This window comes from Saccostrea cucullata, unplaced genomic scaffold (genome assembly GCF_032062105.1).
Source record: "Saccostrea cucullata isolate Sc308-1 unplaced genomic scaffold, CSIRO_AGI_Scuc_v1 ctg544, whole genome shotgun sequence".
Classification (NCBI taxonomy): Eukaryota; Metazoa; Mollusca; class Bivalvia; order Ostreida; family Ostreidae; genus Saccostrea; species Saccostrea cuccullata.
Genome location: NW_026922756.1, coordinates 28613 through 44518, shown reverse-complemented (window position 1 = coordinate 44518; position 15906 = coordinate 28613). Strand labels below are relative to the sequence as shown.

At 32.6% G+C, this 15906-nt stretch overlaps 3 protein-coding genes across 3 annotated transcripts; 2 read left to right on the top strand and 1 right to left on the bottom strand.

Annotated features, from left to right (window-relative positions):
* Positions 1–73: 73 nt before the first annotated feature.
* On the top strand, positions 74–3881 carry LOC134262362 (iron-sulfur cluster assembly 1 homolog, mitochondrial-like). The gene is made up of 4 exons (XM_062744734.1): positions 74–214; positions 2566–2619; positions 2892–2997; positions 3582–3881. The coding sequence occupies exons 1-4, from the start codon at positions 137–139 to the stop codon at positions 3728–3730; spliced, it is 387 nt and encodes a 128-aa protein (XP_062600718.1). The 5' UTR covers positions 74–136; the 3' UTR covers positions 3731–3881.
* A 1047-nt stretch (positions 3882–4928) lies between these two features.
* Positions 4929–7022, bottom strand: LOC134262361 (exosome complex component RRP40-like). The gene is made up of 4 exons (XM_062744733.1): positions 6781–7022; positions 5584–5733; positions 5249–5403; positions 4929–5166 (listed from the first exon to the last, which is right to left on the bottom strand). The coding sequence occupies exons 1-4, from the start codon at positions 6982–6984 to the stop codon at positions 4953–4955; spliced, it is 723 nt and encodes a 240-aa protein (XP_062600717.1). The 5' UTR covers positions 6985–7022; the 3' UTR covers positions 4929–4952.
* Positions 7023–7519: 497 nt separating this feature from the next.
* On the top strand, positions 7520–14582 carry LOC134262369 (histone-arginine methyltransferase CARMER-like). Its single transcript, XM_062744741.1, has 14 exons — positions 7520–7662; positions 9978–10100; positions 10241–10341; positions 10732–10836; positions 10971–11081; positions 11270–11447; positions 11696–11786; positions 12018–12099; positions 12245–12420; positions 12622–12759; positions 13002–13174; positions 13409–13507; positions 13751–13860; positions 14012–14582. Exons 1-14 carry the CDS (start codon positions 7530–7532, stop codon positions 14132–14134), a joined length of 1743 nt encoding a protein of 580 aa, XP_062600725.1. The 5' UTR covers positions 7520–7529; the 3' UTR covers positions 14135–14582.
* The last annotated feature ends 1324 nt before the right edge of the window (positions 14583–15906 follow it).

Below are 15906 nucleotides of genomic sequence, written 5' to 3'. Positions count from 1 at the left end.
GGAAAAAAAGTCCAAATATAAAGCATATATATGTAAAGTCGAAACATTTTAGCTGCAACTTGTCTACGACATCAGTTTTGGGGTTTTTCATCAAAATAATAAGGTAAAGTCTAGAGAGAATTTCAAAACAAACAAGATGGCTTCCCGAGTTGTTGGGACAGTGCGAGCAGTTGCTAAAAAACGACTTATCCCTACCAAGGCTCCACTAGTATTGGTAAGGATTGTTTTTTTTATCTAAAATAATCAGAATACTTTGAAATTCCAAACCTAGGAGCCACACAGTTCGTTAATGTCAATCGTTATCAACAGAGGTCGTGTCATTCAGCTGTCATGTTTTGTTTTACGTAATTTTTTTTCCATTAAAAGTCAGGAATATGAACACACTTCATACGTTCAGGAGCAATTTAATTTTCTTTTTTTTTCATTTATCTATATAAATACATCACGGATCAGCAATATGCTTAAAAAATTCCTCTCTTTTATATCGATTAGTTATACAACAATGAATTTTATAACATATTGAAGGAAGAGAATGTGAAATACAAGTTCAAACTATATGTATATTATACTTAAATCAAAAGAATAAACCAGACCTGGCAAGCACAGGATTTGTGGCAACATGGCCAAAAGTTTGGAAATCTATGAATGAAGAAAAAGTTTATTTTTATATATTTGACATTCAGTGTTATTATACCCCTCGCTTAGAAAAGCGGAAGAGTATATAGTGATCAGGTAACGGGTTTATTTGCCCGATCTACTGTTATGCTTTGAGGTACCTGCCCGAAATATTTTTCGCTCAATATCTTGTTCACCCTATATTTGGTTCGCCCAATACTTATACATACTTGTATATAAATGAATTAAAAAATAACATACGAGTATATCATTTTTTCTATTTATTTCCCTTACGAACTTGCCTTATTTTTTTTTTGATCTTAGGACAATGTTATTTTATAGTCTCTCAATTTTTGATGCAAAAAATGGACTTTGTTTGCACTATATTAATGATGATAATATCAATGTTAATTAGGGAGGCATTTGTTTTATTTTTACGAATTGTGCTATGCTTTGAAAACAATTAATTTGAAAGGACTGAGCGTTATAGGTGTGACCACTCACAGGTACCTCTAGTTTTTTTTGAATGTACAAAAAATTAGGAAAGAATTTCATTAGATTTTATTCTACTTTAAATTACGGTGAACGGACCCTGTGCGAACAAGTTCTAGGGCGAGTGCCACCCATTCAAAAAAATGTATATTTATTGGGCACAAAAAAGTGATCAGCTGTTTCTCGATTTATTTCTCTTATGTTTTTAACAACTCTTTTACTATGACTGAAAAAATTTAATAACTGTGTTCCTAACATATTCTTTTTGACTGTTTCTCTCAACAAAAAATGCCTTACAATTGTTTTTAATATATCCCCCCCTATCTGAAATTGAGATCATCGAAAAACAACTTCCAATTTATACTGCTTTTTTGGTTTTCTGTTAAAAAGATAATCTCAATCACCAAAGATCATATTTCACTTCTTTGAATTAAATGTAAACTCAAATAAGAGTAACACAGTTTTTAGAATTATTACAAAAATTTTTTTTTAACATTTTGATTTAACAGTCATTTTTTAATTTGCAATTGAGACAACAAGACAAGAACTTTGAAATGGATAATAAAACACTTTAATTTTTATGAAAAACATGCATTAAATGATTTATAAGCCTTTTTTGTGGACTTTTTATAATCCAATATATCGCATATCGATTTTTCAATGGGTGGCACTGTACACAGCTCTCTAGCCTGTATAATGTATAACCATATGGGAGGCAGGAGCATCATTTAGCGAGCTTATTGCTCACATTACCTCTATTTTTTTTTTTATTACATTCTGCATGTAAGTTGAAGTCAACATAACAAGAGACTATGCCATTTAAATTTTCATTGAAAATATTGCAATGCAGTCAGTTTAAAATATCACATTTTGCAATATAAAATTTCTTGTCCAGGGTGAACTTGATTTAGGGTGAATGACTAGACATTCCTATCACACACCTGAAACCTTGTCTCTGGGCAGTATAATATAAAGTAGGAACTTTAATGAATTTTCAATGCTCCAGGATCACCATTATATTTTATTCCATTTATTAATTAAAAACAATTATCCAATCAATGATAGAAGAAATATATCAATTGTATGTATAGAATTAATTTGTATTTTTCTCCCTCCCATTATTTGCACTTTGTTTTCGCTATATAAAAATAATTTCGTGTGCATTTAATTTCGTTGATTTAAAACTAACCCCATTTAAGATATAGTCATATAAAATTTCGTGTGGGATTTAATTTTGTTGAATTTTGTTAACAACGAAATTTAATCCCCCACGAATATTTGTGCTTTTACAGTATGTAAAACTGTCCATATCACGATGGCTCTTGCATCTATTTAGCACTCAAGTACTGAAGGCACAAACTTCAAATAAATATTTTTAAAAAATTACCATTGTTAATCTCGGTACAGTAAATGTCTGTCTAGTATGTATTTTGATATCCTTTTCTTTGTAATCTCCAGACTCCAGCTGCAGTAAATCAAGTAAAGAGGCTACTTAATGAAAATGTTGATATGGTAAGATATCTAAATCTTAACAAATTTTTCCATCCATTTGGTATTTTTGTATAATATATTGGCTAGATTTTCTTTGGTCACAGTTTGTGGTATTTTTCTTGATATAAACATAAATTCTTGATTTTTATGTGGATGTTGAATAAAGGAAGAAAAAAATGGAATGGCCATATCCTACCTTGAAAATAACTTTATTTTTATCCTTTGCAATGCAACACATGTTATTTTGAATTTTCAAACAGAAATATAATCCAAGTTTCTATTTTTATTTGCAGATTGGTCTTAAGATTGGTGTGAAGACCAGGGGTTGTAATGGTTTAACCTACACAATGGAGTATGCAAAAGAAAAGGGGAAGTTTGATGAGGAAGTCATACAAGATGGTGAGATTTTACGAGGATTATATGCTTATGACAATTCTCATCATTGGATACTCAATCTCCCATAAGCTTACTCAATAGTGTATGCAAGATTGACTGTGGGTTTCCAAAGATAGACTATTCTATGTAGATTATAAAAACTTGGAAAAAATATAGTCAGTGATACAATAATTACTGACTTTTATCCAATAGCTTTCCTCATAAATTTATAACCCCTTAACATCTTGTTTCTATATTAGACAAATATTCAGTGATATGTACTCATACCTACAATTTCTACAAACAACATACTTTTTCCTTGGACCTAAATATTATTACATTATAGCATAAAAGGATAGAGTACTCTGACATGTTTTCGTATACAGTTCATCTTCTTCTATTGTATGATGCTAGTATCCATAAAAAGAGTTAAATTTGTATCACATCTCTGAACTAAATGACTGTGGGTTTGCACATGTGTATTAGGCCTAATAAAAAAGTTTTCTGAATAACTTACAAATAATACTGTTAATATCCATTCCACCAATATGAATTTACTTGTCTAGATTTCAGTGTATGTATATACATGTATGTTTCATTTATTTCAGGTGTAAGGATTCTCATAGATTCAAAAGCTCAATTGACATTACTTGGAACAGAAATGGATTATCAAACAGACAAACTTTCGGCTGAGTTTATATTTAATAATCCAAACATCAAAGGCACATGTGGCTGTGGAGAAAGCTTTAATGTATAATATTTTTAACATTAATTCATCTGTGATTGTGTATAAGATAGAACATGTGATGTATGACTGTCTTTTATGTACGTCTTTTATCCAAATGTGTGAAACTGAGAAGGTGAAAAATACATTCATATATGTGTGTGTGTGAGGGTGTGTGTGTGTGTGTGTGTGAAAAATACCTTTATGCATGCAAATTTGGTTGCATATGTAACAGATACCATGCTTAAAATCATAACTATGTGAGATGACAAAATGTTCTAGTGTATTGTTTGTTGTTAGATGGAAAATATGCTTTTTGCAGACTTCTCCACTGTGTTTCATCTATAAAATTAGCTTTTATAGATATTTGTTATGAAAGTGATTTACACATAACATAATACATTATGTTATTTTGAAACATTTTTTATTTATAAAATCATCTCAATAAATTTTTTTGTGTGGATTCAATATTGTCATTCCAATTAATGTGAAACACCTGTTACTGTCATGAACCTTTGGGAAACTTGGGTTTCAGTCACAGTGATTTTCAGAGACTAATAATCCAATATCAATCAGACAATGGAAATCCACTTGAAAATTTTCCTCATGAGTAGTTTACAACACTGTCACTGGAATTGCCTGCTGCAGTTTCTGAATATGACTAGCTGCCAGAAATACCGTATAACTGGATTTTTCTACGGGGTGCTATTTTTTGCGAAATTCTGCGATCAAGTCTTAATCGCAAAAAATTCAATCGCAAAAAATACGTAAATAAAATCCGGAATTTTCAGTTGCGATCATCGAAGTTCTACTTCTACAGATACCGGAAGTATATGTAAATAATGCCATTGATTGCACGTTTTCAATCGTATTTTACAGGTAATTTACTTGATATCAACAACAATGATTATTTTTCGAATAAATAAAACGAATTCCTAAAGATTCAATATTTATTTGTTCCTACATTGTATTTCATGATTTATTTATATGAAACCAATTGTCGGTTTGGCTATCTATTTTACGCTTGATTGGCGTGTATACAAGCGCAATCAAAACTTCGAGAGATAGAGAGTAAAATTCAATGCTGCCAGAGATCAGGAGTAAATTTGCTTAGTTATATAAGAGATCGGAGTTCAATCCATCGAGAGTCAAATTGCTTTGGTTTGTTCAATAAAAAATAAAAATAGACTTTATTGTTTAAATGTCTAGTAATAAAATTCATAAAAATAAAAACTTAGAGAGAAAAAAAACCCCATCAAAATCCAGCAAGTGAATCTGCCAAGTGTCTACACATTTCCTGTATTTGCTGGTTAGTCATGTGTTGTGAAGCCGAGATGGCATTAGTTACAGCAATAGTCTCCATCACTGTGTGACACTTAATCCAGATGCGTCCATTCATTCCTACTGCAACCTCATACTGTAGACTCTTTCCTAGTGACTTGAAAAGAACACAGTCTTGGCTCAATACCCTGAAAAAGAAAGGAACCATAATGATATGCTTTGTGTTTTAAATGAAAACTCCTCATTTTGCTGTATGCAAATATAACTTACTTTCTTATTAAATTAAGGGGGACTTGAACCAGCATTCCTCCATCTCTCCCAATCACACCCAGTCCTGCACTCTTTCCATGACTATCTATGCATACTAACTCTGGCTCCATATCTTTGTTTGCGACTAAAAATTTGCAGTAAACTATGTCACCCACCTGGGAAAATGAATGAACATGTACAGCCAGGTATAAAGTTCAATAGATTGGACTAACCCTTTTCTGAAAGTGGCTTTTACTCACAAAAATTTGAACGATATTGTGCAGCAGACAAAACCTATTTTAGAACATAAATAAATGCAATAAGAGGAAGATACTTTATGATAATCATCAGCATACCTTGACATCTGGTCGGTTTCTTTTCGTTGCACTCTCAAATGCCAAATATGACAGTGTTGCCAGTTCATTAGCACCAACATCTACACGGAAGACATCACCAGCTTTTGCCGTTACAATCCCTATAACAGAATCTCCTTTTTGAGGAACATACTGAAAAAAAGAAAGAGGTAAATGTTTGTTAATAGATCTTTAATTCATTCCACACATGTTCATGTTATGCACAAAAAGTACGTCAACATTCAATAAAAATATTGACTTGCATACTGACATATCAACCTAGATATATTGCCTCTGATCTGTATGATGAAAAATGCTAGTTAGTTCTGTGACTGTTTTGAAATCAGGATATGTTAAAAGAATGATAACTCTATATCCTACACATGCACACATACTGGGTGCGTTCACAGTTCTACCATTAGTACCAACTTTCAATATACCATTGGTGCAGTAATTTGACAATGGTACCAACTGTACCAATAAAACCTGAACGGATATTGGCATAAAAATGTAACGATTTTACCAATGTTACCAATGGGAGTCCAATGGAAACGTTGGTAATACTGAATTACAGATTTCCTTGTCTTCTAAGTTATTGGCACATGTCAGAATCGCAAGAAAATCATAGCAGACTTATAGCCCAGAAACAAACCACATCAGGATCACACTTCTTTAATTGCCATATTTATGAGTTTTATATAATCCATTTAATGGATCATGTCTAAATCATACTTCAAAATCATGAATTTAAGTGTTTGTTATGATTTTTATGTGATTTTGGCATGATTGTTAAAAAGGCTTAGAGGAAAAATCATTTATATCATTGTGAATCTGGGATCCAAGTCTTTCTAGCTTGTTGCCATGTCGATAACTAGCTGTGACGTCATTTACCAACATTGACCACACTCTAGCCTGTCTGCAGAAAAATATACCATTGGCAAAACACATTGGTACCACTGGCATGCCATTGGTAATTAATTTTACCGACGGCAACTTTTGTCTACCAAGGGCAGAACTGTGAACGCACCCACTATGTCTATTTTGCATACTGGGATACTTTTCTCGCATATTGACATAATTTAATCTGTCAATATGCGAGGGAGGGAGGGGGCAGACATTTGTCACCAGATAGTATATTCCATCATGGAATTATCATAATTCATGTCGTGAGAGATATAAATAAGATTGTTCATATCTTACGCGTTTCTGAAAACTATCAACCCAATAAATATTTGGTTCCTTGAACTTCAATACCCCTGGTTTTGATATTATAACAGAGTCTGAGTCTTGACGTATTCCTGGACCTAACACCACTTTTGAAGGTAGATCTGCTCCGTGCAAATCAGTGAGAATCTCTCCAGGTACAACAACTTTTCCCACATTGTCAGCCATGCTTGTTTTCATTTCTTCGGTGTCACTAGTGTGTTTGAATTCGGAGAGATGAAAAGCCTTCTTTCATGCACTTTTTAGATACAGATTTAGGAAGATCCTTCTTTAGTCGGACAATTTTGAAAGAGAAAACCAGGGAATGTTATTGACTTGATTTTTCTCATCAATTGATAAACTTTAATATTTTTATTCATAAATTTCATATGCCTATAAAAATTCTAAAAACAAATTTACTTGATGAAATTAAATTTCTTCAAGCCAGCGGATAGTCAAATATAAAAATATGCTTAATTTCAATTTAATCCGCACTTGAATTTTAGGTATTGACCTGAATTTTAAGGTCATCAACAAATATAGTCTTTTTCATTTTCAAGGTATTCATATTTAAACAGTTTATTCTTCAAAGATTGATTGCATCTACTAAAGAAACTAAAGAGCTGCTAAATGTTACTCTAAATTTATTGAGATGTAAATTGATTTTTCATTTGCATTAAAAATTGTGATTTATAACTGATTTCTATACCCAATTTTTGAAATAAACTATATAAATTATAGAGAAAATGGCGTCAAGATTTGACAACGTGCAGGTCGCTGTTCTCGCGGATAATTACAATTTTAAGTTTTTGACTGATGATCCGCTCACTGTTGATGTCTCTCACCAAGGAGACTGTGTTATGCTCCAATTTCACAAAGGTATTTCTTTTTCTAGCCCTTATAAATAGCAGAAAAACCACTTTCTTATATTGGCGGAACAAAGGCATAATGGAATATGATCTGATAAAATAAGAAAATAAAAAACGATTTTTGTTAACAAAAACATTTTCAGCCAATAATTATCCATTTTTTTTTATGTATTTGGTTAATATATAGATATGTCAACTTATGCTAATTTAATTTGACAAATAACAAGATGATATATATTTGCAATCATTCAACAGGTTGGGCACACACCCCGAAATGGTCATTAAACCCCCGTTTGGTGGTCAATCGCCCATATCGGCGTCTTTATTACCTACCAAATGGTGGTCTTTTTTATTCAAATCCAAATTTTATTAAAATAAAGCATAAGCGCATTTACTTAGGCATTGGAGAATTTTAATCAACATATTCCTCGTACATTTAATGCAATTAAGTCAATTTTCCATGTGGAATTTCTTAACTTCATAAAAACAAAACCCACAGTTGTGCGTGACGGCCTATAAACAATACGAAAAAGTATTTTGTTGTGTATAGTTTGGTAAAAAATATATTTAAACAAGAGGTGTTAGTCAGAGAAGTAACTTTTCAAATGATCTTTCAATTTCATAAATCTTAAAAATCCCGTTAAACACGAGCTCCTCGTATTGTATTCGTATGGTGGGCACTTACTGCTATAATATTCATTTTTTCTACATTTGAATGTAACATTTATTTTTTATTTCTTTTAGGATGAAGTTACGATTTCTGTGCGACCCTTTGTGGTTTCATATGCATATCTATGATGTATCTACTATATTTATTAAAAATTTTTGAATAAAAAATTTACAAAGTGACATTTGCAATTATTCTTATTTCTATTCCAAGATTAGAGTTTTTGAGCGATTATTTTATCAAAAATTCACGGCATGTCGTATTTTTGTAAAAAAAATAAAGCCAAAACATACGAAATAAACGATATAAAAGAGAATTCTTACCTTTCATCGTATTTTACTTTTTGAAAATTTACACTAACGGGCCTCCGTAGTGAAATCAGTCTTTTGACCCAAGTTCGGAAAAGATCGTCCTTTTTAATTGGTTAAGATAATTGATCGGTTACCCGGATGACAGAAATATGAAGTGATAAACACGATTGATAGGCTCAACTACGCGCGAGATGGAGGGGATTTTTCTTTTTAAGTTAAAACACAGAAAAGTTACTCTTGTTTACATAGGTGACGATTTTGTCAAATATTTGAACGACACTGCGCAAAAAAGTCCGCGTTGAAATTCTGATTTTTTTCGTTCAAAGTTTAGAAAAATATCTATATTTTATTCCCCGTGAGTTGAAATTATGCGCCATTTCATGTTATTCCAGAGAACTGAACAAAACGATTTTTCTCTCCCATTTGGTAGGTAATAAAGACGCCGATATGGGCGATTGACCACCAAACGGGGGTTTAATGACCATCTGGGGGTGTGTGCCCAACCTGTTCAAGTATTGTGTAATTAAAATAGAATATCATTAAATATATGGCTGTTGTGAGAAATATTTATCTGTGAAAAAGTGATGTATGACGGGGTTGCTCCTAGACTGACCATAGACTTAATGTTACATTATTGGATTTGAATTGAAACCGTACTAAGAAATTAGATGAACTGCCCGACTTGGGTTTATATAAATTAGTGATATGGAAAAAATCTTCAACATTCATAGACTTCTTAATTATCATGAAATTCATAAATAAACTGTAAACACCAGCAAATAATAATAAACATTTCAATATCCAAGTTTTTAACCTGTACTGTATTTACACAAGTACCTGAACACAAGGTATCTACCGTTACTTATGTTCATTTGCATCTGTTTTGGTCTTCCACCATTCAATTTAGTGTTAATCTTTGAACATCTAGCTAACTCTGATTTACATGGAGTTCTCCCCTCTTGCAGCTACTTTCACTCTCAGAGAAAATGCACTGGCAAAGTGTTTAATACCATTCTCTTTTCTTTTTTCTTAATTTTCTACAAACCATATATCATATATGACATCATGCTCATGCATGCTTGTCTGTATTTTTTTCATCATCCAGGATTTTTCTATAATGGGTAAAGTTTCATAATATTTTTTTTTATAATAACACATTCAAAATTTTATTTTTTGACTTAAATATTAAAACATTGAAATTGAAAGATTGTTAAATTTTTCTTTGTGTCCAAGGTGGGTACATAGCACTTCAAATCAGCAATATTTTGTTTGTTAAATTTGTTACACATACTGAATTAATGCACCATGTGTTTTTTATTGTAAAAATTATACTCTTTCAATTTGTAGAAAAAGTCCCTGTGCACACATTGTCAATAAACAATGACACGGAGCATTCTCGTATGGGATCACAGAGCATCATCTTTACACGAGACAAGGACACAACATTGGTCCATTTTCCTAGTGTTCACAGTAAGTGAGTCCTGCCAAGTCTAATAAGTATCCTTAAATTCCTACATTTATTCTGGTTAACACATTTAACATTCATGGAACTAGTATAGAAAGAAGAAAAAATTAATTCAATGCAATATCATTTTTTTTTGTTTTTGCAGATATGAAGCAGTTTCAGTTTAGACTGAATGAATTGAAAGATGGCTTAAAATCTGTATTTAGTGACAGAACAGATGCTGCGTCAGCTGTCCAGTATTTCCAGGTAAACTTCATTACCTTGAAATGGGCCACTGTCACAGATTTAAGTCTTTAATCCAGTTCCTTGTATATATATGTTGTAATGCCTTCTGGGGCCCTTGATTGGTAAATATAATACTGTACGTGTACATAATTTGGTGTGTTCAAAATTTAGCGCAATAAGTGGATATGGAGTTGTTGGCGTAATCATGAATTAGCGCTACACATGTTCGTGCCTTATATTCTATATGATAGAATTATACCGGTAAATGAATTCTTAGTTGTATTCATGAATTAGCGCATCCTTGCTTCCGCCAAAGCCACTAAAATAAGCGCCCCCTATTTTAAGTACACATGCAGATTATTGTACCTTGTTATTAGTTTTACTACAAATAGTTACCATTCTCCATTGTAGTTTTATGGATACCTCTCACAACAACAGAACATGATGCAGGATTACATAAGGACATCTACGTATCAGAGGGCAATGCTGGCTAACTTAATAGATTTCCATGACAAGGTCAGTGATTGTCTTAAATATGGAACACACAGAGAAATTTATAAACTTTACAGTTCGTATTGAAATAGGTTGTTGTATAATCTTTTCATTTCTATATGTGATGTGTTAGATGAGTAATCTGTTTTATTTATAAGGTTGTGTTAGATGTTGGTGCTGGTTCAGGGATTTTGTCATTCTTTGCCGTCCAGGCCGGAGCAAGAAAAGTGTACGCCATCGAGGCCAGCAGTATGGCTACACACTGTCAGGTAGGAAACATAATGTATACCAGTAAGAGGGGAGGATACTCACAGCTCTGATCGTTAACATAAATAATTATTTGTTTTTAATGTATGGTGATATATAATGAAACAGTTTAAAAAATCCTATCAAGTAAATATTTACTAACAAGAGAAGTGAATTGTATTTTGTAAATGCTCTTTGTTTTCTTTTAAAGACTCTGGTTGCACAGAACAAAATGTCCGACAGGATAGTTGTAATTCCGGGTAAAGTTGAGGATATAGAGATCCCTGAGCCTGTAGATACTATTATATCAGAACCCATGGGCTATATGTTATTTAATGAGAGAATGCTGGAAAGTTACCTTCATGCAAAGAAGTGGCTGAAACCTGGAGGTACATGTAACCTTAGATGAATGACAAGAATTATCCGTATCAATATGTGCATGTCAGAATTGCATTTAATTTTACTTTGAAAATGTTTATTTCAATAGCTAAAGTAAAGTTTCACTCCAAAATGGTTCATATAACTGTGGCAGGTATCCTTGTTTGTCAACAAAGTAAATGCCACTAACCAAATTGTTGACACTTTATATGTCAGTTGCCAACAATGTGATATAAAGTTATATTCATATTTTTTTCAGGAAAGATGTTTCCAACTCTGGGAGATTTACATATTGCTCCCTTCACAGATGAAGCTCTCTACTTAGAACAGTTCTCTAAGGCCAATTTCTGGTAGGTTTTGACACGAGTTTTGAGTTGATAACCTTATACATAATTATATATATATATATATCTTGACTGGTCTGCTTGGCATCCACTGTGGGAAGCTTATAACTTTGGATATTTTTATTGCATCCTATATACAACTTAGATCAATTAAATTTTTCATTTACTGGTATTATTAACTATAAGACAATCTTGAAGATTCTATGGTTTTGATATTTACACCCTTATATGTTTCAGGTATCAACAATCATTCCACGGAATTGATTTATCAAGTTTACGCAGTGCAGCTGTTAAGGAGTACTTCACACAACCCATAGTCGTAAGTCTTCGTGAAACAAAGCTCACAGTGTCACATTAAAAGCAGTATTTTAAATATCCACAAAAAGAGAGCAAAATGAAAAATGTTGATATTTGCATGTATCTTTTATGGTACCCAATAACAGAATAGGCTGTGTACCTTGTAGGACACTTTTGATGTCAGGATATGTTTAGCCAAGTCTGTGAAGTACACCGTAGATTTCCAGGCAGCAGAGGAGACTGATCTACACAACATCGAGATCCCCTTAACTTTCAGCATGCATGAGTCCGGTCTGGTCCACGGACTCGCCTTCTGGTTCGACGTGGCCTTCTTGGGATCAATGTAATAAATACATAATGTTAAAAATGTATTTTATGAAATTAGTTTTCTGCATGAAATACATTGTATTTCTTGAGGATATAAACTCTGTGTACATTGCTGAAATTTTGTAAAATATTTTTTTTGAAAATATCAGAAAATATACCTACATGTAAGTACAAAGGTTTAAATATGGAGTTTGATTTTCCCTTGTTTGATGTGTAGAGAATCTGTCTGGTTGTCCACGGCCCCCACCGAGACCCTGACACATTGGTACCAGGTCAGGTGTCTAGTGGAGACACCAGTGCTGGTCAAACAGGGACAGACTCTTAATGGGAAGTGTGTGCTCAGGTGTAACAAAAGGTAAGTCATACTCTGGAATTTAAGTGTGTAAAATTTTGTGATGATGATTGACTTCAGAATATTTACAGTACAGACTTGAATTAAAAGCTTTGCTTAAGTCACAGATGCATTGTAAAATATACATTTATTCTATCTCAGTTTGATATATTCTTTGCAACCCATGATGAAGCTGTAAAATGTATGGTATTTAGTGACAAATTGTTTGGGGAAAAATGTAAAATTGTCACTTTCATTCATTACAGACAAAGTTATGATGTTGATATTGAGTTAAACATCCCTGGAACAACTTCAAAGTCCACAAACACACTGGATCTGAAAAATCCATTTTTCCGTTACACGGGGCAGACCCCCCAGCCTCCCCCTGGGACCAATACCACCTCCCCCACAGAAACCTACTGGAACAGTCTTGCTACAGGTATATACATCAATTAATTATCAGAAGCATTAGAAAGTGATAAGGTTCAGCCTGTATGATAGACAATATTCAAATGAAATCGTAATTTGTGTATTCTTTCCTTATAGGGTAGCTGTTTCATGCTTCAAACATGGTTTTAACAAATGGAACAATTGAATAGAGGACTAGATTGTTGAGATTTTAGTCGTACATATTTAAAGTATTTGTGTAAATAACATTATTATTTATCTACAGGTCAGACGGTGTACATGAATGGCTTGGTCAATGGAGACACCAACACCGTCCAGCTTCTAAACCACCAGGGAGTTGTTCAACAAAATCTCATCCCAGTCTGTAAGTTCTGGATTCACTCACAAATGTTTCAGTATAAAAAGCCAGAAATGCAGTAATCAAATAATAGATCTTTATTTAGATGTAAAATTATTTCCCCCCATTTCTTATATCTGAACTCAAAAAAAAAAAAAAATCCATACATTCACGTAAATATTTATATTAATACTCCATTAAATACTGTTGATTATTTACATGAATATTAAGTATATTTATTGGTATTATTTTAAAATCTTTGATTTTCAGCTGCTCCCATTAATCCAGGAGGTATACCAAGTGTTTTAAATTTGACATCTAATGCTAACAGGACATCTGTAGGGGCTGGCATTAGTCCAGTCAACTTCACACAAGCACAGGTATGTTACATTTTCAAATTTTATAATTTTTTTGCTAGAATTTGAATGAACACAAAAATTTCCCTGATTTTATTGATACCTGTAATGTATTTTATAGAAGTCTAAATTCTCTATCTTTAGTGTAAGAATGATGAAAATTTATTTTTTACAGAGTTCTCTCCCTGGACATTTTCCCGTCAGTACTCAGTTTATGATTGGGGACTATGTGATGCCAGGAAATGTTCTGTATCCCTCACAATCACAACAGTCCAATCGAAAGTCGGAGGCGGTGTGACACCAGGACAACAGACAATGGACCTATATACAAAATATTTACACAGTATCTGTGTGCTCGGAATAACTGTATAACATCATTACCATTGGATCTCCTCTTCTCTGCTCAAACTCTGTATCAGTGGTTTTTTGTGTCAAAATTCTGTTGGAAATCAGTTCTACACAATATATACAGACTTCAGTGTTGAGGGACAAATGCCTTACGAAAATGTAGTTCAGTATTGTTTTGAAATTAGCAGTTAGTGATTTTACAATAACGTGTATTGAACCTGTTGTTTTCAGACAATATGGACATTTGATCCTATTGATGGATCATGTTTTAAGATAATACAGTATGACACAATAAAATGCACAATGTGTAGTGAAGTACATGTACTTTAATAGAACATTGTGATATGCATGATCAAATGAAAACAATCTTCATTGGATATTAAAATTATTCAGTCCAAGTTGCATTATTTTTTCTCATGTCTCTGTAATTTTAAGCTCAGGAGCACCTAGTTTTTGGTCTGTCCATCTGTCTGCTAATCCTTTAAGCTTTAAAACTGCCCATAAATTTTGCATAGTTGGTGCTAGGACAGTGGACTGTGTATATTCATGTGAAAAGACTTATCTTAGAGTTCGAATATATTTGTTATTTTGAATTTGGAGTTTGACCTACTAACCAAACTCTGCTTTGAGCATAACTTTTGAATGATTGGTGCTAGGGCTTTAATATTTCACATGTATGTTCCTTGAAAAAGACCTTTTTGAGAAGACCAACAATTTTGACCTCCTGACCTTCCTTGGTTCTCAGGCTTTTTTTTTCAAGAAATATGATGAGGGAGGGAGGCATTTTTTTTTTTTTTTTTTTTTTTTTTTTTTTTTTTTTTTTTTTTTACATTTTATTGCCCCCAAACATGATGAGGCAGCTTTTTACATTGTACAAAACCTTAAAAAATGATGAGGGGTATTTGTTTTTATTTTATTGATTTAGCAATAAAAATGGTCAATGAGGCACCCTTGGAAAAGATGATGGAGGGCCTGAGAACCTAGAAATTAATTTTTTATGGCCTTACCTGAAAGCTGTTACTTTGAAAGTGTTTAAGAAGGTAAGATGAAAACTTACAGGGTTAGATATGACAATACCCTGAGCAAGAATTATTAATACAAGGTATACTGACAGGATATCAGATCACATATGGCTTACAGGTGAAAGATCATGATTTTAATGCTAAAGTTGTGTGCACAAGGTCATGGTCAACCAACCAAAATAATGTGTTCTCTGGGCATTTAGCAAAATGAAAACTAAAGTAAAACAAGTTACGACCAGTGATGGATCTAGAGGGGAAGGTCTTAGACACACATACTATACCAGTATACATACATGTATTAAATTAATGCTTTAAAGAAGCAGAAAGCAAGTATTTCCCATATCTTTACTCTCTATATGTACTATACATTACATAAATATATTTATACACATATTCACATACTAGCAATCTATAGTAACAAATATTCTTTGTTTAAATATAAATATTTAGTCATATTTATCACATAAAACTGTGATTAGGAGTCAGATTCCTTGTTGCATATTTATTGTTGTTTAATAAAAAAAAAATAACTAGAAATATGTCCATAGGACATGAATGTCCCACCGAGGTTATATCAGTAATGCAACATGAAAATTCGAATCTGTGTATGAAATTTCAGAATATCTTGAATAGTGATGCAGTTGAATTGCTTACATCAGTATGTATCAGCATATGAAGTTTAACACTAATTTAAGAAAAG

Coding starts and splice junctions, on each gene's coding strand:
- LOC134262362 (XM_062744734.1), top strand. CDS start 137: ATGGCTTCCCGAGTTGTTGGGACAGTGCGAGCAGTTGCTAAAAAACGA. Junction 2,620..2,891: donor TTAATGAAAATGTTGATATG/GTAAGATATCTA, acceptor TTTTATTTGCAG/ATTGGTCTTAAGATTGGTGT. Junction 2,998..3,581: donor TGAGGAAGTCATACAAGATG/GTGAGATTTTAC, acceptor CATTTATTTCAG/GTGTAAGGATTCTCATAGAT.
- LOC134262361 (XM_062744733.1), bottom strand. CDS start 6,984: ATGAAAACAAGCATGGCTGACAATGTGGGAAAAGTTGTTGTACCTGGA. Junction 5,734..6,780: donor TTGATAGTTTTCAGAAACGC/GTAAGATATGAA, acceptor TCTTTTTTTCAG/TATGTTCCTCAAAAAGGAGA. Junction 5,167..5,248: donor CCCCTTAATTTAATAAGAAA/GTAAGTTATATT, acceptor TTTCTTTTTCAG/GGTATTGAGCCAAGACTGTG.
- LOC134262369 (XM_062744741.1), top strand. CDS start 7,530: ATGGCGTCAAGATTTGACAACGTGCAGGTCGCTGTTCTCGCGGATAAT. Junction 10,837..10,970: donor TAATAGATTTCCATGACAAG/GTCAGTGATTGT, acceptor TTTATTTATAAG/GTTGTGTTAGATGTTGGTGC. Junction 12,100..12,244: donor ACTTCACACAACCCATAGTC/GTAAGTCTTCGT, acceptor TGTACCTTGTAG/GACACTTTTGATGTCAGGAT.